General features: G+C 46.3%; 1 protein-coding gene across 2 annotated transcripts in view; it reads left to right on the top strand.

The window, feature by feature from the left end:
* Window positions 1-27,466, top strand: part of GON4L (gon-4 like) — a 421,863-nt gene that overhangs the window by 286,292 nt on the left and 108,105 nt on the right. For both annotated transcript variants that reach the window (XM_086947415.1, XM_086947414.1), the window contains exons 18-20: window positions 6,399-6,597; window positions 11,126-11,270; window positions 13,509-13,659. In XM_086947415.1, coding sequence (XP_086803541.1) covers window positions 6,399-6,597; window positions 11,126-11,270; window positions 13,509-13,659 — 495 coding nt within the window. The remainder of the gene's footprint in view (window positions 1-6,398; window positions 6,598-11,125; window positions 11,271-13,508; window positions 13,660-27,466) is intronic.

Below are 27,466 nucleotides of genomic sequence, written 5' to 3'. Positions count from 1 at the left end.
ATATAAATATAATTAAAACATTGAAAGTACAGGGCAGCTTTGTTTGCGTGGTGCATGCTGATAGTTTCCCTATTGGCACCCGCTTAACCTACTTCTGCTGCTCCTCATGCTTCTGGCAGCCTCAAACTCAGCATGCTGGAGTTGATTCCAAGTATGGTGCTCACTCCTAACTTCTACTTCCAGGCATTCTCCTTTACCTCGACCATATACAGTATGGTTTTGCCACCTTACTTTCTGATTCCTTTTTGGGTGGTATTGCTGCAAACACCGTGTCGCTCTGGTATTTATAACATACATTTTTGCCTCTTTCCCTTGCTTCTTCCATTTTTGGTTCATGCCCGGGCTTGCCAAGTCATGATGGACAGCATTTTGATTTTAGTTCTTTTAATGTAGTTTGTTTTATGCTTCTCCATTTTACATTCTTGACGTTTTCCTATTTGTAGGACTCCGTTTAACATATTGTAGAATCTCCTGCATGTTTTAAAATGTATTATTATTATTTTCATGCAGGAAACATCAAACAAGAAACATTTGACATTCTTACACAACCGATGCCCAGTAATGCGAATATGCACCAACGATTTAGAAGAGCGATCATGTATTGCCCTGAAGAGTTCACTAGACATTGAGGTTTACATGGCCACCATATGGAGACACATCAAATGTGAATGTGCATAACCATCCCGCTCATTCCTATTCCATCTCGGTCTCTCCACCTCCTTGAAGCATGGGTAGGGCAGTGCCGTCACTCACTATGTCCATTCCATAGTATTCCCTCCACCATACCCAGATCTTAAGGAATTTACCGGAGCCGTCCCTACTGTTAGACGTCACCTTCTCTGCCACCATGTAGTGATCCATTCCGCGTCGCCACTCCTGTAGGGAGGGAGTCTCCGTGACACCCCAGTACCTTGCAATATCTCATTTGGTCACCACTAAGCCCAGTGCACTGAACAGGAGTTTGGCATGGGGTAGGTTGTCTGGGCCCGTTCGCGACTGGACCGCGCCAAGCGCCAGAACCCCTGGCTCCCGCACCCGCCACGACAACCGCCACCACTACGACGCCAGCACTCTGCATGCTCTCAACCCCGGGCGGAACCACAACTGCTTCAAGACCGCCCCGAAACACACACGGTCCCTTGCCCTGCTGGAACTGTAGCTACACCAGCCACAGAGCCGACGAACCACCCGCCAATAAAGACCTCAACCACCTTCGATGCATACTACTGAATACCCGCTCCGTACGCAAACACGCCGTCTAGCTCTGGGACCTGCTCAACACAACCTCCCCGGACGTCGCCTTCCTGACACAGACCTGGTTGAACAACTCCACCGCACCCGACATCGCCATAACCATCCTAGACGGCTACAAGATCACCCGCAGAGACCGCACCAAAGGAGTCGAATTGCCATTGTCCACAAGAACTGCATCAGGGTCTCGACTTGCACCGACAACGCGCTCAGCACCACAGAACACATCCATTTCCAGATCCACACAGACCCCAACTCCACCCTCAGAGGCACCCTCGTCTACCGACCCCCAGGAACCCGCCCCCAGTTCAGCGACTCCATCGCCAACTTCATCAGCACGTACGCCCTGACCTCCACCCACTACATCCTCATCAGAGACCTGAACTTTCACCTTGAGAACAACAACGACAACAACTCCACAACCCTGATCGATAACCTCGCCAACCTCAGGCTGAGACAATTCGTCACAACGCCCACCCACTCCGCCGACCACACGCTTGACCCCGTCTTCTCCTCAAGCCTGCACGTCTCCGTCAGCCACACCACCGAACTCCTCTGGACCGACCACCGCTGCATCCACTTCACCTTCCAGAAACCCACCGCTGCACCCAACAGATCCCCCACCGCCGCTGGAGCAAAATCACCGAAGACCAACTACATGCAAACCTCGCTCTCAGCCCACCCACCGAACCCTCCAACACCGACGACACTGCCCACAACCTCAGACGCTGGATCGACGACTGTGCCAACACCCTCGCATGCTGAAGAAACCCCCCCACAGAGATACCAGCAAGATGGCCAGCTGGTTCACCCCAGAACTCCTAGATTCCAAGCAAGCCTGCCGGAAGCAAGAGAAGAAATGGCACAGTGAACAAACTCCGGACAGCCACGCAGCACACAAGGACGCCGTCCGCAACCACCACCACCTCATCAGGGCTGCCAAGAAGAGCTTCCTCAAAGACCGCCTCGACAACAATGGACATGACAGCAAGGAGCTCTTCAACATAGTGAAGGAACTGTCCAACCCCAGATTTAACACCAATGATATCCCGCCGTCGCAAGCAACGTCATCAATCTCTCCCTTGAGACCGCGACCTTCCCAGAGAGCTGGAAACACGCCGAGATCAACGCCCTATTCAAAAAAAACCAAGGCAAACCCAAGAGACCTCAAGAACATCCGACCCATCTCTCTGCTCCCCTTCCTGGGCAAGGTCATAGAGAAAATCGTTAACAGACAGCTAACCCGATACCTCGAAGAGCACAGAATCCTGGACCCTTCTCAGTCAGGGTTCCGCAGCAACCACAGCACCGAGACCGCCCTCATCGCCGCCACCGACAACATCAGGACCCTGCTAGACAACAGGGAGACTGCAGCACTCATCCTCCTAGACCTCTCCGTCGCCTTTGACACCATCTGCCACCGCACACTACGCGCATGCCTCCATGCCGCAGGGATCCGAGACAAGGCTCTGAAATGGACCACCTCCTTCCTCTCCGGCAGAACTCTGAGCGTCCGCCTCCCCCCGTTAGGTTCCAAAGCCTCCGAGATCATCCGCGGGGTACCCCAAGGATCCTCCCTCAGGGTGTTGTTGCAGCAAAGCCTCTGATGATGGGAGTCCCAGGCTTTAAGAGGGTCAAGACAGGCAGGTCCTCTGGGTGTCCCAATGTTGCTGTCCGCAGGAGTCGCCGGGATTAGGCAGGAGCAGGTTCCAGGATCGACAGGCCGGTTGGTAGGGTTGGGGCCAAGTCAGTTGTTGTCGTCCTGTTAGCAGCTGCACGGCGGGTTTTCTTCCTCTTGATCTTCTTTCTTCTTTTCTTAGCGGGATCTGAGGACGGAAGGTTCAGGGAGCCCCTAAATACTGAATTTAGGAGCGTTACAGGTAGGGCAAGGACAGGGACCAATAGGGCCCTGTCCTAGCCTGGTCCTCTCCTGTGGGAGGGGGGCAGGAGCCTAGCTGTGATTGGGCAGGGCTCCCCATCTTCAAGATGGCCAGAGCCCGGGGTCGTGCTTCACCTCGTCTCCCCCACCTGAGGGGTGGGGTTGGCATAGGCTGGCACCCCCCAACCCCCTTCCTGACGTAGTTTTTCCCTCCAGTCTTCCCGCCAGAGTGGGGGGTCATAACTGGTGGGGGTCAGTTGTTGGGGGCAGCAAGTGGTCTGGAGAAGCTCACAGAGGCGGCATGTCTTTGAAGCTTCCCCCTGCCCATCCTGGGGAGGAGACCTAGCACCTAGCCCAGGATGTGCATTGTTGCAGAGCCAGGAGAGCCAGGGGTCCAGCAACATGTCTGCTGTGTGGCAGCCTCTGCAGCCACTCAGCCGAGACGTGGATTGTAGGTTAGGTTTTCAGGGTGCATCTCTAAGATGCCCTCTGGTGCACTTTACATTAAATCCCACACTGACATCAGTGCGGGTTTAATGTGCTGAGAAGATTGGTACCAAACTTGTCAGTCTTCAGTGTAGCCATTATGGTGCTGTGGAGTTCGTAGTGACAACCTCCCAGCACCATATACTCTTAATGGAATCACTGCACTTAGTGCCCAGGAATGGCCCTGTGTACTGTAGGGGCACAGGGCTCATGCACCTGTACCCACACCTCTGGCATAGGGCACCCGGCGAGAGGGGTGACTGAAGTATGCCAGGGCAGTGGGTTCTGTGGGCATGGCACACAGGGGTGTGCCATGTCGACTCCCTGTTTAGTTCTGTTACTTAGACACTCAGCCTGCAAAGGCAGTGTGAGGGTGTCCGAGTACAGGGCCCCTGAGGGTGGCACAATAAGTGCTGCAGCCCTCAGGGGTCTTCTCTGGTCACCATGCCCTGGGTACCTAGAGTACCATTTACTAGGGGCTGATAGGTGGCCAGAGATGCCAATTGGGTTTTAGTTTCAACACAGTTTTAGGGAAGGAACACAGGCCCTGGGTACCTGGTTGGCAGGAACCCAGGGCACACTCAGTCAAAGCACATCAGCAGTTCTGAAAAAAGTGGGGGGCAAGAAAGATGGCACTTTCTCACAAACTGGGAGAAGGAGCAGCCCTGTCTCGCCCCTCTTTCTATGGGGAATTCCTCCAATGTTTTCTCAGTGAGCCTGACGGAGGCCATCAGGTTTTTTTTATAACAGCGCAACCTGCTTCTGAATTTGTGGGCCACAGCTGAACTTCAAGAGAATCTGCTCCAGGAAGGTCCAATGGACAGCGTCTAATGTTTTCTAAGCGTCTAATGACATGAATACATGGCATGACTGTCGGGCCTGTATCATTGTCATTCAGTCGTGTGTGTGTCGCAAATTGTTGCGGGGCAACATTCCAGGCATGAATCATGATTGGTCGCGATATATTAATGGGATAATTACTTGGATTAGGCTTGTCACTAAGATGGTTGCCAGTATTTTGGTTTCTGTGTTTAATAGGGAGATAGAGCGGTATGATTCGCACTTATCCTTGGGTTTACCCTCTTCAGGAATGACCACTATTATTGTTGTCTGGAGTTCCAGAGGTAGCTCTCCTTTCTCTTTCCCTCCCTAAACAGGTTCAGAAAATGCATGCATCCCTAGTAAGTTCACATTTTTTTAAAACTCAGCTGGGATGCCATTAGGACCTGGTGTTTTCCCCATTCGCAGGTTAGCCACCGTATCCTGCTCCTCACCCAACATACATCCTGCCTCCAGGGGCTCATGGTCCTCTGCATCCTGAGCTGGCTCAGTGATCTGGGTCAAGTATAAGACAAATCCTTGTGAGCCATGAAGCTGTCTAGCAGTGTAAAACTGTTAAAATGTCTGTGCAAATTTGCCCACTATCAAGATATTAGTTTGATGGTGGTTCCCTGACTGACTCATTAATGTCTGCACCCATACGGCGTTCCGTTCCCGGCGACCGAGCCACGCTAGTAATTTGCCTGCCTTATCACCTGTTTTGTACAATTGGTGTAGGGATGCTATCTTTTTTGTTTGGACTTTTCTTGCGCCAAGTCCCTGTATTCTGCCTGGTACGCCCACTATCTGCCTTATAGTTAGATGATCCATGAGTGAAGTCAGCGACGTCTCAAGCTGTAAAATCGTACCCTCCAGTGTGTCTAGTTCAGCACTTTCTCTACTCCTTTTTTAGGCAATCAAATTCTGGGCTCTGTCCCTCAGCTCAGTTTTGTAGGCTTCCCATAACACTGTTCTTTTTTCTGTGGCGTAGAATTTGGTGTCGACTGTAAGACCCTTCGCTTCCTCTCTGTCCTTTAACTCCCAAGCATTAAGCTCCTGCAATCTTATTCTTTCAGTCTTTTCTGAAAAGTGCCTTTTCTTTCTGTCATCTTAGTTTGTACCACCCTAGGAGGCGAAACGTGGGCTGGGTTGAGAAAGGTTTTTTTGGCTGAACTTAGGCCTGCAGTGCTGAGAGTATGGGGGTTTGAGAGAGAGTAACTTCTACTTTGCTCCTCACTGTGTGACATCATTCCTGTTATATCTGTTGGCAATGAGACTACTTATTTTTTCACACCATTTTTAAATGTTGGAGAAAAAATGTGCAGTGCTCATTGTATGATAAATAAGGATTGCATTGTTCACTATCCTCCAGCTGGACATTGGATTCTCAATAAACACCCTCTAAATAGGACTGTTTCTTCAGGGAAAAACTGATCAAGCATGCTAAACCTTAAACTCTCAAACTTCTAAGCCATTAATGCATCAACCTGCACCTACATCCTATCCAATTCTCCTCATAAATCCCACTTGGAACAATGCGAAGCTGACCAAAGTATTGTCAAGGATACTGATATCCATGCACCCTGACGTGCATTACTGGTAAGTTCATGTTAATAGGCCTTTTTACCAGTGTCTTGGGTATATTGTTTCCTGCGACAGATTTTCAAATCAGTATAATGAGCTAGGATGGACCCTTCAGTGACCTTCTCATCGACATGATTTCAGGTTCAATTGGTGCCATAAGTAGCCCTGCAGCCAGGGTAAACATTTCCCACTGAGACATACAATGACATTGCTTGTTAACCATTTTTTCCTGTTCCTTAATATCCTAACATTGATAAAGTCTTTGAATGACTTTGGCACTTAACGTGCTCCCTGTCTCCAGTGCTAGCACATTGAGTTTTGCAAGTGGAATGTTGTGTTGCTGCATGCCATTAAATATAGTATTTTCTCTGTTTCCCAGATTGAGTTGTCATCCTTTGCTACCAACTCACTGCTACTTAGGCGACCATTCAACCCGGATTTCCAGACAGCCTTTCAGACCTGCAATCTGAAGGAGGCTCTGCAGCTCGTCCTGGATTTTCACACGCTGGTGCCTCAAGATTGGAGTCCATGCAAAGAGCAGACGCGCAGTGTGTCCAAAAGTGGAACCCTCAAATGTGGTGAGTTAAAGACCCATCTGTGAACTCTACAACTGGTTTGTTGTAGGTGGACACTCTTCATCTACACTCTTTTTGTTCACACTTATGAAAACGTAAGTGTGGGAAACTGTCTTGCACAAGACATGGCATTGAAAATATGAGCAAGGGCCTGTGGAGTCTGGACTATCTGCACCTATTGCAAGCTTCAGCTCAGAGCAGCATTATGCTTCCTCCCCCCTTCAAGCATCAGTCAGATTAGTTAGGATAGCCTTTCATGAAAACAGACTGTAAGGACTTTTCTTGGCTTCTGGGGTAGTTCTTAGTTACTGGTTATCTTCGTTGTTATGTAGTTTACCTCTATTGTCCATTGCCACAATTCTGATGCACTCTCATTGAGTAACCAAGATTTTGCTTTTGGAAACTTGACTTTCTCAGCAAAACAAGGATGAGCAGTAGACAATTACTGTACGAGGTGGAAGAAGTACAAAAATGAGATTCAGACACAATAGATAATGATAAAAATAAACTACCATTCTTTATTTTAGAAATAGAATAGGACTGGAGGGGTATAAGCCAAGATGTAAGATACAGAGGAGCGAAACCATAGAGCTGAGTCACTTCAACAGAGAAATGATCCATGATAGGGAGGCAAACCAATCAGTACACCATGGAGAAGACCGGAGGATAGTCTCTAGGAGCAGAAAGAGGTCAACCCTGTAGCGTCTTGTAAGTTAGAGATGACGGGACCATTTTAGGTACCTGACGGACTCAGTAGAACAGTGACGTAAGTGTGTGAGTGATAGAAGTCATGATGTAGAATGTTCAGTTAACTGTTACTCACTGAGGAATAAAGGCGTGTAATACCAAGCTCAGTGTGTGGCATGATCATTTTCATGTACTTGGGCTGGGGAGGACGCTACAACTGTCTAAGAGATAGGGGGTTACATAAACCCCGCGATCCAAAGAACGGAGAGTGCTTTCTCAGAGAGTTTGCCCTTGCTCAGCAAACTGCACATGCATGCCACATGCGCCTCAGTTGAAGTGAAAATAGATTGTTGGCGTATGTGGAGTCAAAGCGCCAATCCTGCCAGTGCAAGGCCTGTGAAGACCGTGAATGTCTTACAAGAAAGTTTGTTTCTCTCGGCTGGAAATTTGCTGGTTAAGTCAAGACAAGATGTACTGTGCTTCAATGCGACACAGATCTGTCATTCATACAATCCAACAATGCTAAAGGCCGTGACAACCAGGTACAGAGAAGCGCTAAAGGCAGTGCTAGCCGAGTGCAAGACAGCGATAACAGTGAAAATATTTCTGACGCAATAAATGCTAAAGGCAATAAAAACTACATACAATACAAAGAGGTGAGAAGGGTGAAGAACCCGTGTCTGAGACCAAGCTGCTACCACCACCACTAAGGAAGAAGACAGCACCTCACAGCTGTAGAGCGGGCGTGATGACCCAAATGTCAGCACACAGCTAGTGCTTGACGATGGTGCTGGTACAACCGGGCAGCAGATGCTGCCAGAGTGAGCTCTGCTCCCGACAGCAGAAAGTTCCATAGGTTATGATGCTGTTGCATTCCTTAAACCACTGCCTCCCTTTGATACCGCCAAAAAGCAGAATATTGGTGACAGATGGACTGCCTGGATTCAAATCCTTGATGATTTCATGTACTGGAGTGAGCAAATGACAAAAAGATCATAAAATAACTAAAGAATTTAGCAGATGAAGGAATAAAAGAAGTGATAAAGAAAATACCACAAGGAGACGAAGTGACATACCGTCAAATCAAAGAAGAGTTAAACACCAAGTTCATTCCAATGTCGAATCTCGACTATGAAAGGTTAATTTTTAGTCAGGAGAGGTAGAGAGCTGGTGAAATGATAGATGAGTTTCTATAAAGATTTGATTCCCTCATAAAGCATTGGAAGTTCAATGAGTTAAACAATGAACAATGAACAGGTCACGTGTCTAATAGTAATAAATGGTTGCCTATCCGATTCCTTCAGATGGCGAATGCTGAAAGAGTCACTAAGATTGAAGCGAGTACCTATTGCCGCCGGAGCGGAAGAAAGAGCTGACAGACAAGTAGCTAACAAGGTCCAAAGTGAATCCGCCCTGAGTATGAAACGTAAGTCGAAATACAAGGTAGAAGGCCAAAAAGTAATGTCTTCAAAGAAAAAGAAGTTGTGGTATCGAAGCGGATTTTCCTTTTTACATGAAGGTAAATGTCCTGCCATTGGACAGATATGCAAGAGTTGCGTGAAAGAGAACTATTTTGCAACAGTTTGCAAAGCGATCAACGCAGATTGTCGTAAAATTCCTCGTCTAAAAGCCTCATTGTCAAGCGATAGTGAGGAAGATGGATTTGTGATGTTCATGTTGACTGCTGGACGACGTACACATGTAGGAATTCTTTTGTGCAAAGGAGCAGTTTAGGCTTATCAGAGGGTAGTGCAAAGCATTTGTTGTTCTCACGTTGTTCTTCTTCCTGTGGGAATAGGGTGTAACCCTGAACCTGTGAGCCTAATTTCGCCAAAACAAAGATGGTGGAATTCTAAGTTTGGTGTTCACAGCAGGTAGCCCACCTTAGGGGTGAAACTAGCCTGATGGGAACACGCCTCCTGACTATCTAATTCTCTCACCAGTCCTGGTGCCAAATGGGCCCGGGCGGAGGTGACATTTCTCCTGTCTGGGGAAGCCTTTAGTTGCATATCAAAGGCTGCATAGGCATTTGAAGCCTTTCCTTGATACTCTGATTAATTAGCTATCCTGCGTGGAGGAGGTGACAAGGCCTCTGGCCAGCGCAGGCATTGTTTCTGCCCTCAAAGATCGCAGGCTCTTACCTGTAGGAATCAGAAACCTGTCTGTGGTGACAGGCTGGTCTACACCAGTCAGTCAGTACACTAGTAGTCTGTACGTTTTCAGGGGGCTCCTCTAAGATGCCCTCTGGGTGCATGTAATAATAAATCCATCACTGGAATCCGCATGGGCTTATAAATACAAGATGTTCGATACCAAACATCTCTAGTTTCAATGAAGGCATCATGTAGCTGGGGACCTCATAAATACCAGTGTCCAGCACATGTTCTCAAAATTGCTTCCCTGTTCACTTGTAATACCTAAGAAATGACTTAGAAATCACAGTGGTATATCTGCTCATGCAGACATGTCCTCACGTGTAATATAATGCACCCTGCCTTAGGGCAGTAAGGCCTGCTGTAGGTTTGACTTGCCTATACTGCATGCAGTGTCTATAGGCATGGCACACAGGAGGTGTGCCGTGTCATGTCTTAACTTTTCTCTACACTGTGGCACACAGCCTGCAATGGCAGTCTGCATGATGGTGCTGAGGGGTCCCTTAGGGTAGCACAATACATGCTGCAGCCCTTAGGGTTCCTCTTTAGCCTCCTTGCCCTAGGTACACGGGTATCATTTACCAGGGACTTACAGGGGGTGCTAAAGGTATTTCCAATTGGGGGAACAATTGTACAGTTTTAGGGAAAGAGATCTGGCACTGGGGACCTAGATAGCAGGAACCCAGTGCACTTCTGTCAAAATTGCATTAGATACCAGGCAAAAAGTGGTGTTGACCATGTCAAAAATGGGCACTTTCCTACATTTACCCAAGCATTGCAATATTTACAGCTGGATGAGGATCAGCCAAATGTACGAAGCTTGTCACTTCAGTGGATGAGGAGCTTGCATTCTAGGGGCAAAAATGTGAGATGGGTTCATCCACACTGTCGCCTGTTCTGTATTCTCCTATTCCGCAAGCCTGTCATATTTAATGTATATAAGGTGTTTGTGAATGTCTGACAACAGCACAGTTGGGCAAGTTCAGACAGGCCATGGATTGATAAGCATTAGCTTTAGACTGAGGCTTGCATCCTTTGACGTTTCCATGTGAGATTGTCACAAAAAAGGAAATGGTTAATAGTCTATATGAACCTAGGGAAAGGGAAGCTACGGTGGACGAAGTAAATGGCTGGCTACCTCCCCCACTCACCATTGTTTGGAGCTTCATGAAGGGGACAAGATGGATGAAAATGAAAGACACACAAAGGAGACAATCATTTTATGCAGCAGATCTGCATGGACATCTAACGGACTCCACCATTCACCTGTCTGTCCATAAACCACATATCTGGCACAGAACATGCACCCGTCATACATGCCCCAGGATTGATGGCAGTGGACGCCAGTTGTGAGGACTCGGCCTATTTTACTTAGGAGAACCAGTTGCACGTATGTCTAGAGAAATACAGTCAAAACGCCCTGTGCCACTGGATTATTCATTACCTTATTTTACCCTATGTCATAAATGCTCTCATTGCCATACCTTTAACTTATAGTCCATTCTATTCCATTTATCACTCGCCTACTATACGTATCGTCTTGTCCTCGTCTGACCCTCCCTTGCACTCACACCTCCTGCCCTATATTTTGTCTTTGGATATGTGTGGAAGGTCAGTAATTCCTGTTTCTGTTTGATAATCCTACTTTATGTGATGTATTACTTATTGTGTTTACACCGTTTCCTTTGTAGTCAATGATGTTGTCTGCCTTCCGAAGCAGCTGGCATGGATGATGGCAACTAGGAAATTGTTCATGTATCCCGAGCTGCTCCCCATCTGCTCCATGAGGACTCAGAAGCCAAATGACAAGCCTGTGTACACCAAGGCAGAGGACAAGTAGGTGTATAGAGTAAGGGAATAAAAAGCAACAACCCTTCTTTGCCAAAGCAGAGTACGATTGTCCGTTCATTGTATGGAGTGGAATATCTAAAGCGCAGACTTGGCTGAGGCAAGATATGCGTTGTCATGTCCTAATTTGAACCAGTCTCTTTTAACAGATGTGGATTCCCCAAGGAGTTGTTGGTCTATGGTCCACAGCAAAGTCGAAAATCCATGCTTTCACAAGGCAAAGCCTGTAGAAACATAGAGTGTGCACCCTTGTGATCCGGGGCCACTGACTTTCATCCTCTAGCAATGGCATTTGTCTTCAGATGTCCAATAATGTCTTCAAGTTGTTAGGAGTCTGAATATATTGTTTTGGATATAATGTTAAGCTACCTAGTCAGCCTTTAGTCAGTGTAACTGCACCTGCCTCCTCATGTAGGCACATCTCCTTGCTTACTCCTGTTGCACATTTCTGTAACTCCCCTTGGTGCTGCTTCCTCCGCCCTCTCCAGGTAAACTATCCCATGGCCCCTTTCTCACCCTCTGCCTCTCTTCTGCTTTCTTGGTCCTGCTCCCCTTTGCCTCGTCTTTCTTCTCTTTCCATTGCCCTGGTACCTCACCCATCTGCTTCCTCCATGTGCTATTCCTCTTCCTGCTGCCTGCCTTTTTCTTGCCCTCCTCTTGCTCTTGACTTCAGTTTTCTTGGTTTTCCTTTATTCTCTTTAATAAAGGAGTCTTCCCCCAAGCTTTTTTTGTTCTGCCCCTTCCTCACCTACTCGCTCCCCTCCTCATTTTCTTGATTTTCCATCATTCACTTGCTGATCTTTATACAGTAGTGTAGCTTCCTTTTCGTCCTGGGCAACTTTTATTCTCTTTCCACATGGTTCATTGTACTTCTGCCCCTAACATGTGCCTATTCCTTCTTTTATTATCTTTGTTTTTGCTTTTACCCTCTCCTCATAGTCGCCTTTTTTGTGCATCTTCAAGATGCTTCTTTCTGGTCCTTTTTTAAACCCATCTCTTTTTTTTTCCTCCAGCCTCCTTTTCCATTGCCCCTTTTCTATACCTTTTTCTCTTTTGCCTTCTTTCTCCCTCTGCTACCCCTCTTTCTCTCTCGCTGATCCCTCTTGCTCCTTTCATCTCCCTTTATACCTTTCTTTCTCCCTCTACCCCTTCTTTCTCCGTCTGCCACCTTTCTCCAATAGTCCTCTTTCTATCGCTTTCCCCTCTTGCTATACCTAACCTAACTTGCTACTTCCTCAACCCCCTGGCTTTGTCTGCCGCCCTTTTGCCTCCTCTTTGGCTCTTTTTGCCCCCTTTCTGGCTTTTTTTTGCCCCTCGCCTCTTAATTCTTTTGTTCCACTGAGGCTCTTTCTGCCCTACTCCTCTGGCTCCTTCTGTCCCTCCAACTGTGCCTGCCCCTTGATTCTTCTGCCATCCTCTCTTGCTTTTCCTTCTGCCAGTTCATCTTGCTTCTCCTTCTGCCGCTCCGTCTTCATTTTCCTTTGTACCCCCAGTTGCTCCTTCAGTTCTCTCCTTGCTACTCCTGCATGCTTCTCCTTTATCCTGCCACCTCTTGTTGCAGGTTTCTACTACCATCCCTGTGTGCTTTTTTGTCTGCCTGGTACAGTCCTACTGAGTGTTCCATGCTGCTCATCCTGATTCCACTTAGGGATTCCCAGTTCCTTTGTTATTTTTCCTGATGTTACATTCCTTAGCTCAACCCACATTGTATTCTTTTTGCGTACATCTTCCTCAGTCTCTTGCACTACTTTATCTTTCACCAACTTTCCCTTGAAGCACTTTGCTCCTTTTAAGACATACAGTGCCCCTTTCCATGAAGCACTGGGTCTGTATCACTGGCCATCTCTGTTCACCTGTTTGCAACAAAAACCTCCCTCAGAAACCACCTATGGTGTTTGGCATTTTCGCGTATGCACTGTATTTAACGTCTATTTTCCTAGTTTGTGGTACTATTGTAGGTCTTTGTTTCCGACAATATTCTGGCAGAACCTGTTCAAATGTTGTGTACTAATTGACATGCTTCTTATGTTTCAGTACTCTTTGATTAATGTACTGTCCTTGGTTCATTGCTGTGGATTTAATTTGTTGCCTCTCCTACTTTAGTTTATTGGTGTTTAGTTTGTCACTGCATGTCTGATTGTGTGTTTGGTTTCTTGAATGCTTCCTTTTTCTCTCTGACTGAGGAAATCGTAAGTGGGCTGACTAAGTATTTCTTTTCCTGGGCAGTTTATTGGCTCTGGGACTGAAGCACTTTGAAGGGACTGAGATGCCCAAATCGTTGATTAGCAAGTACCTCGTGGTCACAAAGACGCCCCAGCAGGTCAGCGTGAGAATCAAGAACCTCAGCTACAACAGGGTGCCTGATAACATCATCAGGGTGAGTTTGGGATGGGCGGCAAGGGTGAATAGTCCCCAGCAGGAGCAGGCTGTGGCTTGACTTTAATGGGGTCTTCAAAACCTGTGTTCCAGGGTGTGAGTGGTGAAGATTGGAACGCCTTGCATGGATTAAAATTGTGTTGCTAGTATTCCTTACCCTTTACACACTATTGCTGTTTTATTGGCATGTTGCTCGAATCTCTAGGTCTTCTTCTGTTTCTTCTGTCATTTCTGTTCTCCCGTGTGAGTAGTACTCTCTCCCACTACGAGGCAGTTTGCTTGGCAAGCCTACAATCAGGAAAGGTTTGGTGAGAGCCTGGCATGAGTTCACTTAGAAATTAGAACTTGATGGTGCTTCAGAGCCACCATTCCCATCCAATCTATCATTTCATAAACTCCTTCATCACCCATTCATGCTCTGTTTCTCAATTTCCTTCTGAGAACTACCCTCAGGTTTACCAGTCTGACATTTGCCTCCAGGTATGTTCTATCTGACTGTCCAGTCAGCTCACTTGTTTGCCCAGTGAAGTAGTGCAGATGCTGTCTTGGGCAATCTATATTCTCACACATATTTTCCTCTATAGAAGATATATATATATAGAAGATATATATATATATAGAAGATATATATATATAGAAGATATATATATATATATATATATATATATATATATATATATATATATATATGTATGTATGTATGTATGTATATATATGTATGTATATATATATATATATATATATATATATATATATATATATATATATATTAGGCCATCCCCTTGGCAGAGTAAATTGAAAAAAAAAAGATAGCTTACCCAAATCTCCTCAATAATAGATTCTTGAGATAGCATGTGCTTTTCTGAGGGGATTTTTTATTAATTTGTTCTAGTCGTAAGCAAGTCTTCCCACTTGTGGTGAAATTTATCTGAGCCTTCATGCCATCCCTTTCATGAAATGGCCATTAAGCTTGAGGCCTGTTTCAATGTGATTGTTATCCCTTGTGCTAGCATTGACAGAGGAGTGTCCTGGTTCCACGCAGTCTCAATCAAATAGCCAACCTCTTAGTAGAAGGGATTAGACCCAGTAGTGCACAGTGCATCAAGATATGAGGTGCCATTGCATGTGTGCGTTGCTGCAGTTCGAGCCTCTTCATATGTTTTAATAACTGAACTTTACTTTATTCTGCACTATGCCATAAAAGTGCAGAATCATTACAAATAAAACAACTGTAATCATAATAAATTAAATAAATACAGTTAAGCATAAATACATCGTTTAAATCCATATAAAAAGTATAAAACAATAATGCAAGAGATAAGCACTTATATTAATTGATTGTTTACACCACAAGTAAGCTAGGCAATGATTCTTTTCATGTAATTTTGCCCGTTTCTCCACATAGCCTACAAAAACCGTGAAACTACAAATACTAGGCAGTGGGTGGAATCACACCATAAGGTTTCCAGGGCTTCTTCGCATGTTCCATACTCAAAGTTACGACATAGTGGTCGGATAGAAGAGTTCCTAGGGCCTTGGTTTAGTGGACAACAAAAAAAATGTGCTCCACTGTTTCAGTTGTTGAGAGACAGAGGGCGCAATGGTGGAAAGAGGGCCTCGAGTCAACTCCCCATCTAGCTGTAAAAGAAAGGAGGGCTAGGGACTAATACCTGAAATGCAGATAGTTTCCTCCCAACTGCCGGCTCAGTGTCATCCAGGAAGTGCTTTAGCCAGTAACTATCTTTCCATTGAAGGAAGGCCAGAGTTAAAGTTCCTGCTTGTGGATGAGCATGCAATAAGTTTAGCTTAAATTGCCAATAGGCATGCTTAATTTGGGCCTTCGATATTTCATTGCACTTAAGGGGAGCGTCCCAAAGTCACCCAAGCCCGATGTTTGTGAACGCCACCCTGACATATTTGAGCCATGGAATATCTTTTGCACCCGCACTGTGTAGGATCTCTTGCAAGCCTGCCTGATAGGAAGCAAGCTCCGGAGTAGACCAGAACCTCTTCCAATATAATAAGGGCTTTAGGCCTACCACATCAGTCAGGTTTTTTTGCCCCATTTCTAGCCTTAAGGGAAGCAACAGGGTACAAATAGGAAGCCCTGTCAATTCTCACAAAAATATATTTTCAACAAGCCCAAGAGAGGACACATCCCTGTGCCCCAAAGCTCTCCACTACAACCAAGCACTTGGCTCTGCTCCATAAAGGGCAGAGCCAAGTGCTTGGTGGTTGAAAACTTGTAATGCCGACGAAATGGGCTGAAAGGGAGAGCCCTTTTGCAGTTTTATGATTCCCCACATAGTTTTCTCAAGCTTTAACCTGCTCCAAGATGTATGCAGGTGCCAATTAAAATGCCCTCAATCCATTCAAAACCTGCCAAAGCTTGGGGCGGGGAACTAGATCAAATGAGGATCTAAGCTATACGAATGCTATATAAATCCGTCCTGGCCTCAATATAACACATTTCCAATAAAGGATCAGAATGATACTTAGTTGCACAAGCGGGGTCGCCTTCACTCTCTTGTCTCTTTCCTGCTCTCTCTCTCTCGTGGTTCTGTTTACTATCTGTCTCCTTAAGTCTTGCTCCACCCTCACTTTCTCCCTTTTTTCTGTCTGCCTTACAGTCTTGCTGTTCTCTCTCTCTCTCTCGCTGTTCTCTCTCTTGCTCTCCTCTTTCATTCTCGCTCTTTTCTCTTTCATTCTCGCTCTTCTCTTTCATTCTCGCTCTTCTCTCTTTCATTCTCGATTTTCTATATTTCATTCTTGCTTTTCTCTTTCATTCTCGATTTTCTCTCTTTCATTCTCGATTTTCTCTCTTTCATTCTCGATTTTTCTTTCTTTCATTCTCACTCTTCTCTCTATCTCGCTCTTTTCTCTATCCCTCTCTCTTTCAGCCTCACTCTTCTGGCACTCACTTGATCTCTTAAACACACAGATAAGTGCCGTCTCCAGCCCATGCCTTTAACCGGCGAGTGAGGGGGGCTGGCGGGGGGGGGGCGTGCCCCAGCAGGCTGTAACCACCAGTGCCTCAACCGAGTGGCCCCACCTCTTTAGTAGCTTATATCGTCCACGGCCGATGTGATGACTGGTTCATGCTGGCTTGTATTTTACAAAAGCTGAAACTCAGCACAGTGACGTAATAAGTGAAACATTGAAGTGCATTTGTTTTCAAGTTTAGCCCCTATTACACTGAGGCAGATCGGCCGAAGGCTGCTCATTCAATCGCAATTCTTCATGTGTTCCAGACTAGCCCAGCACACAGGCATCTGTTGTGCTAATAACCTCTAGCTGGGTGCCCTATGCCAGTGGTGTGGGTACAAGGGCATGAGCCCTATACCCCTACAGTGCCCAGGTCCATTCCTGGGCACTGTAAGTGCAGTGCTACCATTAAGAGTATTTGGTGCTGGGATGTCGTCAACACGAACTCCACAGCACCATAATGGCTACACTGAAGACTGAGAAGTTTGGTATCAAACTTCTCAGCACATTAAACCCACACTGATGCCAGTGTGGGATTTAATGTAAAATGCACGCCAGAGGGCAACTTAGAGTTGCCCCCTGGAACTAACCTACAACCCGTGTCCTGACTGGGAGGCTGCCTAGGCTGCCACCCAGCAGACATGTTGCTGGACCTCTGGGTAGGGAGCCCTCCACTCTCTAGGGCCTGCAACAATGCACATCCTGCTAGATTTCCTCCCCCAGGATGGGCAGGGGGAGCTTCAAAGGCATGCCCCTTTTTGAGTTTCCCCAGGCCACTTGCTGTACTCAGCAACTGGCCCTCACCGGTTCTGACCCTCACTCTGGCGGGAAGACAGGCGACAAACAAAGGAAGGAAAGGGGGTGTGCCAGCCTCTGCCAACCCTCAGGTGGGGAGGCGAGGTAAAGCACAACCCCAGGCTCCAGCCATATTGAGAAATGGGAGCCCTATCCAATTAGAGCTAGGCTCCTGCCCCCCTCCCACTGGAGAGTGGCAGGCTAGGGTGTGTGCTCACCCCAGGACAGGGACCCATTGGTCCTTGCCCTTGCCCTACCTGTAACGCCCCTAAATTTAGTATTTAGGGGCACCCTGAACCTTCCTTCCTCAGATCCAGATTTTGAAACAAGAAGAAGAACAAGAAACAAGAAGTGCTGCCTTGCAGCTGTTAACAAGAGGACAACACCAACTGACTTGGCCCCAGCCCTACCTGCCTGTTGATTCTTGAACCTGCTCCTGCTAAAACCCTGGCATCTCCTGCGGACAGCAACCTCGAAAACCCCTGAGGACCTGCCTGCTGTGCTTATCTAAAGACTGGGACTCCCATGAGCAGTGGCTCTGCTCAAACAGCAACAACCCCCTGTGCTAGCCAGGAACCGCGAATCCAGCGCACTCTGTACCCACTGAGCCCGGCCTGTGCCTGAGTGGACAAAGGCCCTCAGGACTTCCTCCCGGTGACTGTAACCCGGAATCCAGTGCCCAAAGACCCTCCTCGACGATCCTGACTACACCTGCAGCCTCACAACAAGGGACCCCTCCAACCGCGACCAGCTGAGGATAAGATTTCCAGACACCAAAAGACAGCCCTGCACCCAGCGCCCCACGACCCCCTGTGCCCAACTCCTGGGTGTCTACCTATCCTCCAAGATCCCAACTTACCTCTCGAAGTGGTAATCGCACCTGAAGAATCTCCGTCCACGAGCCTGCAGCCTTTGTTCAACTTCCAAGACTCCCATTGAATAACATTGAGCGCCCTATGGCTCAAAAGCACCTTGCACCCAGCCGCCCGAGTACCCCTGGGAGTGCAACCTCTGTCCTAATCTACTTCTCCATTTGCCCTGAGCAAGTGACCCGGAGCCCAGCTCCCACAGCCGCGTGGCCTGCTAGCCAGCAGCCACCAACCGAAGGCCCCCTGCCGCCCATAAGCTAACATTGGGCCTAACACGCTCTGCACCCGGCTGCCCATGTGCTGCTGAGGGTGTAACAACTGTACCTACCTGACCCTGGGAGACCCCTGAGTCTATGCCCAGAACCTTAACTCTGCCAGTCGAGTACTTACCCAAAAGCTGATAACTCACTTTTCTTCCATGGGGTAACATTGACTGGTTTCACTTGGAAACTCTTCTAAGTGTGGAGTTTTGAAACTTTAAAATATTCATCTAAAATCAGCCGAATCACGAAAACGAAAATACTCAACTGTTATCAAGAGAGATCCCAGTGCTGGATCTTGGTGCCCAGCACTGACCCTGAAAAGTAATTTTAACTGTACTGACCGGTAACTTGAATTTCCTTCCATAGGATAACATTGCCTGTTTTTTGCTGAAAAAGTGTCGATTTTTGAAACTTAGAAATATTAGTTAAAAATCACATGTATGACATAACACATTATTTCAATTGTTTACAGGAGATGCACCAGTGCTGGATCCAGGATCCAACACTCAGTAAGAAAAAGTAACAATAATACTACTTACCTGCTAAGTGAATTTCCTCCAATAGGATAACATTGGTGATTCTATGTGAGAAAGTTTCTAAGTGTCAACTTTTAAAATACAATAATATTCCTTAAAAATCACACTGTAACCAAAACGCTTTTACTCAACTGTTTACAGGAGATGTCTCAGGACCAGGGCTGGACTGGCCATAGCGGGCACTGGGTAATCCGCCAGTGCGCCGCATGGGTGGGGGGCGGTTTTGGGCCCCTCGGGCCGTTTTTGTTACAGGGCCGTTTTTGCAGCATAGGAGTGGTGAGTGACAATGGGGTGGGGTGAGGTGGGATGAAGGGTGGCAGGATATAGAAACAGTGTGGAACTGAAGGAGGTGTTGTAGTGGAAATTAGAAGGGGTAGAGCAGAAAGCTCGATGGAGCGAAGAGTCTGGTGTTCGGGGTTGCTCGAAGTTAGCCCTTGGAATGGCCCGGTACCCTGCCCGTTCCCCTTAGCAACCTACTGAGCTGTGAGGAGCTAACTGGCGGGAGGTGAAGGTGCGGCAGGAGCCCATGAGCATCAGCCCGGGGCTGGGCACAGCGATGTTGGGCCGCTTATGCGCAGGTTGCTAATCTTGCAGTGTTGCTAGTATGTTCCGTGCTTTATAAGCCGCACCGGGCCGATCTGCACAATTGGAAGGAAAGCCTGCACTGGCAGAAAGCAGCTTACATTCCACAAGAATATGCACAAGACGCCATTGTCACTGAGCCAAATGGTTCTTGATTAAAACACAAACCACTTAACCAGCAAGCTTCAATGTGCACCACGGCACACCAAATTTATTTAGAAAACACTGCTGCATATCCTACTAAAAGAAGCCCAACCACAAAAAAGAAAGATGATTACTTGATAACAAGGACAGGGGATGGGGAAGGGGAGAGCACATGGAGAAACGATGGGTGGGAGGGGAAAGCAGTAACACTGTTCAGCTGTGCGCGTTTGCAACATACCTAGAATATGAGACAGGCAATTATAAAAACGTGGGCGCAAAACGAACTGAAATGGACAGAAACTAAATGGACCTGTAACAGGGTCAGTTGCCATGGGAGGGAACAGACCAAAGTTAGGACAAATGGCCACGATCTACCGATCAAAAATAAGGAATTTAGAAAGGTACCTGGAAGAACCAATGAAAAGCGATGGTTCGGCTTGAAGACCATACACTGAATGTACCATGTCTTGAAGACCCCACATGCACGCTGCCTATGCTTGACCTAAAAATGCAATTACTGTTTCCCATAGTTAGTAAGTTATCAATAATGTACAAAAATACTATGCATAATTTTCCAAAAAATTACATAGCCAAGTGCATACATTTTATTGTACAACCACTTATGCAATTTTTCCAACCTATGAAAGACTCCCTACCTGCAGAATCTGTTGTAATACAGCCTAGATCTCAAAAGATTGAGTGTATGTACTTCTAAGATCTACTAATGCAGGGACCAAACAGCACATATGTGCTTTATATTCTTTTTAAAAGTGACTTAATTTGTACTAATTTTAGAGTTTGAACATCTACACCATGCAACTTCAAAAGAAACATTGGAGTAGAAAGAAGTCTTAATCGAAGAAATTAGTGGTGGTCAACGAAGCCTGCCTTTTAAAATGGTAGCAGTCCAATAAGTGTGGTTCGAGGCATATGAGCTGCAGATCCTACATTTAGCAATAGATCGCCACCTGGTGTTGGGCTCGGATGATTGCAGGTTGTTGTCTTGGAAGAAGTCTTTTGTAGTCACGAGATCGGTGACTCCTCCCTTGGACAATACTGCGCATGGTCATCGACTCCATCCTCAGATTGTTTTTTTCCGCCACTGGGTTCGGATGAAAGTTTTCCGCTCCGGCTAGAAAAAGACTTTTTCTGCTCTTTCGAAGCGAGAAACTTCAAACAAATTTCTTTCGATAGCGGGCCGTTGGGCCAATCGGCGCTGTGCGGCCTAAGCCTCATGGAAAGAACTCCATTCTAAAGAGATGCCCGGTATGTCGAGCAAAATTCCCTCATAGCGACCATCACGAGGTTTGTAACCTCTGTCTCTCGCCAGAACACGACGAGTCGACCTGCACAGCCTGTGCCTCTTTCCGATCGAAGAAAAAAATTTGAGATCGGAGGGCCCGTCGACACGAAATGAGAAGATCAGCACCAGCACCGGAGGCCATCTTTGAAGAGGAGATCGTCGAAGAAGACGTCTCCAAGGACGAATATCCAATCGAAGATCTCTCCGAGGACGAGGCACCACTCGGCGCAGAGGAGGACTCGCCTGATCTCCAAATAATATCGGGGGCAGAGGATTCGGACGATTCGATCCCGTCTCGACAACCCATGAGTACATCTGCCCCCGCACGACAGACATTACCCGAACAGAAGGCAACGGTCAGCACTCCGCCCATGGGGCCCAGTCGAGACCGACATTTACCCTCTAACGCCCCGCCTTCGGGCCCGGCTCCGAGGAAAGAGAATACGCCTTCCGGTGCCTCGGCACCGAAGAAACATCATGTGCCAGTTACACCTCTTCCATTGGCACCGAAACATCCTTCGACACCGAAGGATTCGTCGGCACCGAACATAAAAAACCCTTCGGCGCACAAAGACAAAGACTGTACCAAACTCGAAAGCTTCCACTCCGAAACCTTCTGGTTCAAAAAACAAGGAGGGGAAGCCAAGTTCCGGCGCCACAGCAAAACAGGTCTCCACGCCGAAACCTCTAATACCGGTACTGAAGACCCCAGATAAGGCTAAACAACATTCGGCACCGAAAACATTGCCAAAAGACTCAACTACTCCTCATAAGGCAAAAAGTACTAAACAACCTCTATCAGCTCCGAAGAAATCGACGCCGAAGAAGATTGTAGAAGAGGAAGAAATGTTTAGACCAGATCTTAGACAGAAAAAAGTCCATATTAATCCAAAAACTGGACATGTGGAAGCAATCCCTTATAAGAAGAGACCAGCAGACACACCACTTACACCTGTGGTCCCTGCCAAAAAGGACTGTGCAACTTCTCCAATGCACCCTTCCTCTCCTTCACCTTCTTCCTCTCCTGTTACTCCTGTTACTCCTTATTCACTCTCCTGCATCATCCCACCACACTGATGAGGAGTATGATTTGGGTGGAGGGGATGATTTTCCAGAGCCACATACATACCCTTTAGATGAGGATGTTAACACAGAATACCCTAAGGATGATGAGGATGCCTATAATTTTTCACCAAATAATGCACCAGACATCCCTAATCCTCAGTACTACCCAACAAAACATTCCCCTACAGAAGACAGTATTGGTTTTAATCATTTGTTAAACAGAGCTGCACTTTACCATGGGGTTCCCATGCACTCTGATGCTGTTGAGGAGGACTTCTTGTTAGACACTTTCGAACAGTCACAAAGGTCTACCCAGATATTACCAATGATTAGGGGAGTCATAAAACATGCTCCAGAGATTTTTATAAAAATCCAGTAAGGTGTAGGGTGTTAAATCCTAGAATAGAGAAAAAGTACAGGCCAGCACCAGCTGATCCAGTATACATTAAGGGTCATCTGCCACTAGACTCCTTGGTAGTGTCTAATGCACGCAAAAGGGCCAATTCTCAAACTTCTGGGGACACACCCCCGCCTGACAAAGAGTCCAAAATTATTGACGCATCAGGAAAACGAATTGCTGCACAAGCAACAAATATATGGCGCATAGCAAACACACAGGCTTTACTCTCACGCTACAACAGGGCTCATTACGATCAACTAGAAAAGTTAATGGAACACCTACCAGATCAACACAAGGATCTGACAGCAGAACTTTTACAAGAAGGCAAATTAATTTTAAATGCCTCAATAAAATGTCCACTAGATGTAGCTGACACAGCATCCAGAGCAGTGAACACTAGTGTTATTCTCAGGCGTCACGCATGGTTACGCATCTAGGGTTTTAAACCAGAGGTACAAACTACCATCCTAAACCAGCACTTTAATCAGAAACAATTGTTCGGGCAGGAGGTAGATAATACATTAGAAAAGATGAAGAAGGACACAGATACCGCTAAGTCTATGGGGGCATTACAATCCACCCAAACTAGAGGTTCTTTTCGCTGCTCCTCTTATAGAGGAGGCTCCAAGCAGACCGGCGCAGACACAACATCATCTTTTAAAACACACACACAGACCTCCTCTAATAGAGGATTTTTTAGAGGAGGATACAGAGGCAATAACAACAAGGAAGATGTAGAGGTACTAACAACAACCCCTCCTCTTCCACTCCTAAACAGTGACTTCCCTCTGCCTCCCCTACAGCATTCCACTCCTGTGGGGGGCAGACTTTCACAGTTCCTACCTGTCTGGAACTCCATCACAACAGACAGGTGGGTAAGACAAATTATCCAACATGGCTACTGCCTAGAACTCACAGCAACCCCCCCAAACATACCACCCAGGCAGCGTCCAATGTCTGCAGAACACATAACTCTGCTTCAACAGGAAGTTCTAGCACTCCTACAAAAAGATGCTATTCAAGTAGTTCCATTAGAAGAACAAGGAACAGGAGTGTACTCCCTGTACTTCCTAATTCCAAAAAAGGACGGGACCTTAAGCCCAATTCTCGACCTCAGGCCACTCAATCACTACATTCAATCAGATCATTTTCACATGATCACTTTACAACTGGTACTCCCATTACTACAACAGGGAGATTTTCTGTCCACGCTAGACCTAAAGGACGCCTATTTTCACATTCCAATACATCCTGCGCACAGGAAGTATTTAAGGTTTGTCATACAAGGACAACACTATCAGTTCAAAGTCCTTCCATTCGGGGTTACAACAGCACCACGAGTGTTTGCAAAGTGCTTAGCAGTAGTGGCAGCACATCTCAGAAGACAACAAATACATGTCTTCCCCTACCTAGACGACTGTCTCATAAAAGCAAGATCGTACAACCAGTGTACACAACACACAAAGCAAACAATACAAACACTGCACAACTTAGGGTTTACGATAAACTACACCAAGTCGCACCTAGAGCCTTCGCACGTTCATCAATATCTAGGAGCTACTATAAACACATCGGTAGCTCAAGCGTATCCCAGTCAAGCCAGGATTCAAAGTATTCAGAACTTAGTCTCCCTTTTTCAATGCCAGCACTATCTACAAGCCAGAGTGTTCATGAAACTAATAGGGATGATGGCATCTTGCATCTTCATAGTTCCCCACGCAAGACTGCAAATGCGTCCACTACAAGAAGGGTCTAGCACAACAGTGGAATCAGGCTCAAGGTCAGCTCACAGACCTGGTGTTGGTGGACAACCGTACATATCGCTCTCTGCAATGGCGGAACACCAAAAATATGACAAAGGGGCGGCCGTTCCTAGAACCTGTTCCACGAGTAGTGCTCACGACAGACGCATCCCTCACAGGATGAGGAGCCCATCTCCTGAATTATACCACACAAGGTCAGTGGAACAATCAACAGAAACAGTTCCACTTCAACCACTTAGAGCTGCTAGCAATTTTCCTAGCACTCAAAACTTTTCAAGTACAAATCCATAACAAAGCTGTCCTAGTCCGAACAGACAATATGACAGCCATGTACTACATATAAAAACAGGGGGGACACACTCTCTGCAACTGTCCCAACTTGCACAGAACATTTGGAGATGGTCCATTCCTCAAAATATACATCTGACAGTAGAACACCTTCCAGGGATCCACAACCAGGTAGCAGATCTGTTAAGTCGTCAATCACAACAGATTCACGAATGGGAGTTGCACCCACAAGTACTTCAACCATTCTTTCAAATGTGGGGGCATCCACAAATAGACCTGTTTGCCACCCACGAGAACTCAAAATGCCCAACCTTCGCCGCCAGGTTTCCACACCCACGGTCGGAGGGGAATGCAATATGGATGAATTGGTCAGGCAGATTTGCGTACGCTTTTCCGCCTCTCCCACTCATTCCACTAGTAGTATGCAAGCTCAGACAACAGTCCCTCAAACTAATACTAGTGGCCCCTACATTGGCACGTCAACCGTGGTTCACCACGCTACTAGATCTCTCAATGGTTCCACATCAGAAATTATGGCTCACGCCATCCCTGTTAACACAGAACCATGAAGAAATAAGACACCCAGAACCAAGCCAACTGAATTTGGCGCTCTCAATGGTTCCACATCTGAAATTACGGCTCACGCCATCCCTGTTAACACAGAACCATGGAGAAATAAGACACCCAGAACCAAGCCAACTGAATTTGGCGCTCTCAATGGTTCCACATCAGAAATTACGGCTCACGCCATCCCTGTTAACACAGAACCATGAAGAAATAAGACACCCAGAACCAAGCCAACTGAATTTGGCGCTCTCAATGGTTCCACGTCAGAAATTACGGCTCACGCCATCCCTGTTAACACAGAACCATGGAGAAATAGGACACCCAGAACCAAGCCAACTGAATTTGGCGATCTGGCTCCTGAAGTCCTAGAGTTTGGTTACTTAAACCTACCACCAGACTGTATGAATATAATTAAAGAAGCTAAAAGACCCACTACCAGAGCATGCTATGCTGCTAAGTGGAAACGATTTGCAATATACTGTAACAACAATCGCATGATCCTTTGGACGTTTCCATCCAAAATATAATTTGCTACCTTCTACATTTACAAAGGTCCAATTTGGCTTACTCTTCCATACGCCTGCATTTAGCAGCTATTGCAGCGTATTTACAAAATAGACAACATTTATCTCTATTTAGAGTACCTGCAATAAAAGCATTTATGGAAGGATTAAAAAGAATAATCCCACCCAGGTTACCACCTGCTCCAGTATGGAACCTGAATGTGGTCCTTACAAGACTCATGGGACCCCCTTTTGAACCGTTACAAAAATGTGAACTACAATTTCTAACATGGAAAACTGCTTTCCTTGTTGCCATTACCTCTCTCAGAAGAGTTAGTGAAATTCAAGCATTCACAACAGAAGAACCATTTTTTCAAGTACATCCTAACAAAGTGGTTCTTAGACCCAATCCAAAATTCCTACCAAAAGTGATTACTCCTTTTCACCTAAACCAATCTGTAGAGTTACCAGTGTGTTTTCAAAAACCGGATTCTGTTGCAGAAAGAGCTTTGCACACCTTAGATGTTAGAAGAGATCTACTATATTACACAGACAGGACTAAATCCTTCAGAAAAACAAAACAACTATTTGTATCTTGCTCTCCCCCACACAAAGGCAATCCTATCTCTAAAGGAGGTATTACTAGATGGTTTGTTAAGTGTATTCAAATATGCTATCACAAGGCTAAACGAACAGTTCCTTCTAGAGCACACTCCACTCGCAAACTAGGAGCCTCTATGGCTTTCTTAGGAAACATACCATTAGAGGATATATGCAAGGCAGCAACATGGACTACAATACACACCTTCACTAAACACTATTGTGTTGATGTGCAAGCCAAGTAGCAAGCTGCAGTAGGCCAAGCTGTCCTTAAAACACTTTCAGTATGCTGCAACGGATACAAGCGACCACCGCTAGGGGAGACACTGCTGCGCAATCGTTGCTAAATGTAGGATCTGCAGCTCATATGCCTCGAACGGAAAATGCTACTTACCAGTATGCATCTGTTCTTGGCATGTAGAGCTGCAGAATCCTACATGCCCTCCCGCCTCCCTGGGAATTGTATCCGTTCCAGTACTCATCTTACTTAGATGCACACGCATGGACATCCTTTTCTCCTTACTTCTACTAACTCCATCATTTCCCATCATGGCGAAAAACAATCTGAGGATGGAGTCGATGACCATGCGCAGTATTGTCCAAGGGAGGAGTCACCTATCTCGTGACTACAAAAGACTTCTTTCAAGAAGACAACTACCTGCAATCATCCGAGCCCAACACCATTGCTAAATGTAGGATTCTGCAGCTCTACATGCCAAGAACAGATGCATACTGGTAAGTAGCATTTTCCTTATATTGCGTATCAGAGTACATTCAGTTAGATCACGAGTAAAGGATGATTCTACATTAATAGTCCATGTTAGTATTAAGAGCAGAGTAAGGACCCTCAACATTTGCAGTTGTATCTCTAGTTCTTATCTTTACACTACCCTTTCCATCTAGGCTATGAATGGCTGGAGTCCCTGCAGTTTTCCCATCCATTATCCCTCATACGGATTATACTTTGTCCCATTTATGGAAAGTAAGAGTAAAGCCTTACATATTTCCCATGGTTTGTGCTGTAATGAAAAAACCCTTTGTATCCTGTTTTGAATTTTACATTATTTTTCTTTTCTTGTCACTACATATAGTACATGCTGTGTACTTCTACTGAGAGACAAACCCTTCAGGTCGGCTCCTTGCAC

The sequence above is a fragment of the Lissotriton vulgaris genome, chromosome 12 (assembly GCF_964263255.1).
Source record: "Lissotriton vulgaris chromosome 12, aLisVul1.2, whole genome shotgun sequence".
Taxonomy (NCBI): domain Eukaryota; kingdom Metazoa; phylum Chordata; class Amphibia; order Caudata; family Salamandridae; genus Lissotriton; species Lissotriton vulgaris.
The sequence above is the reverse complement of the archived record's forward strand: the minus strand, read 5'-3'. Positions and strand labels throughout refer to the sequence as shown.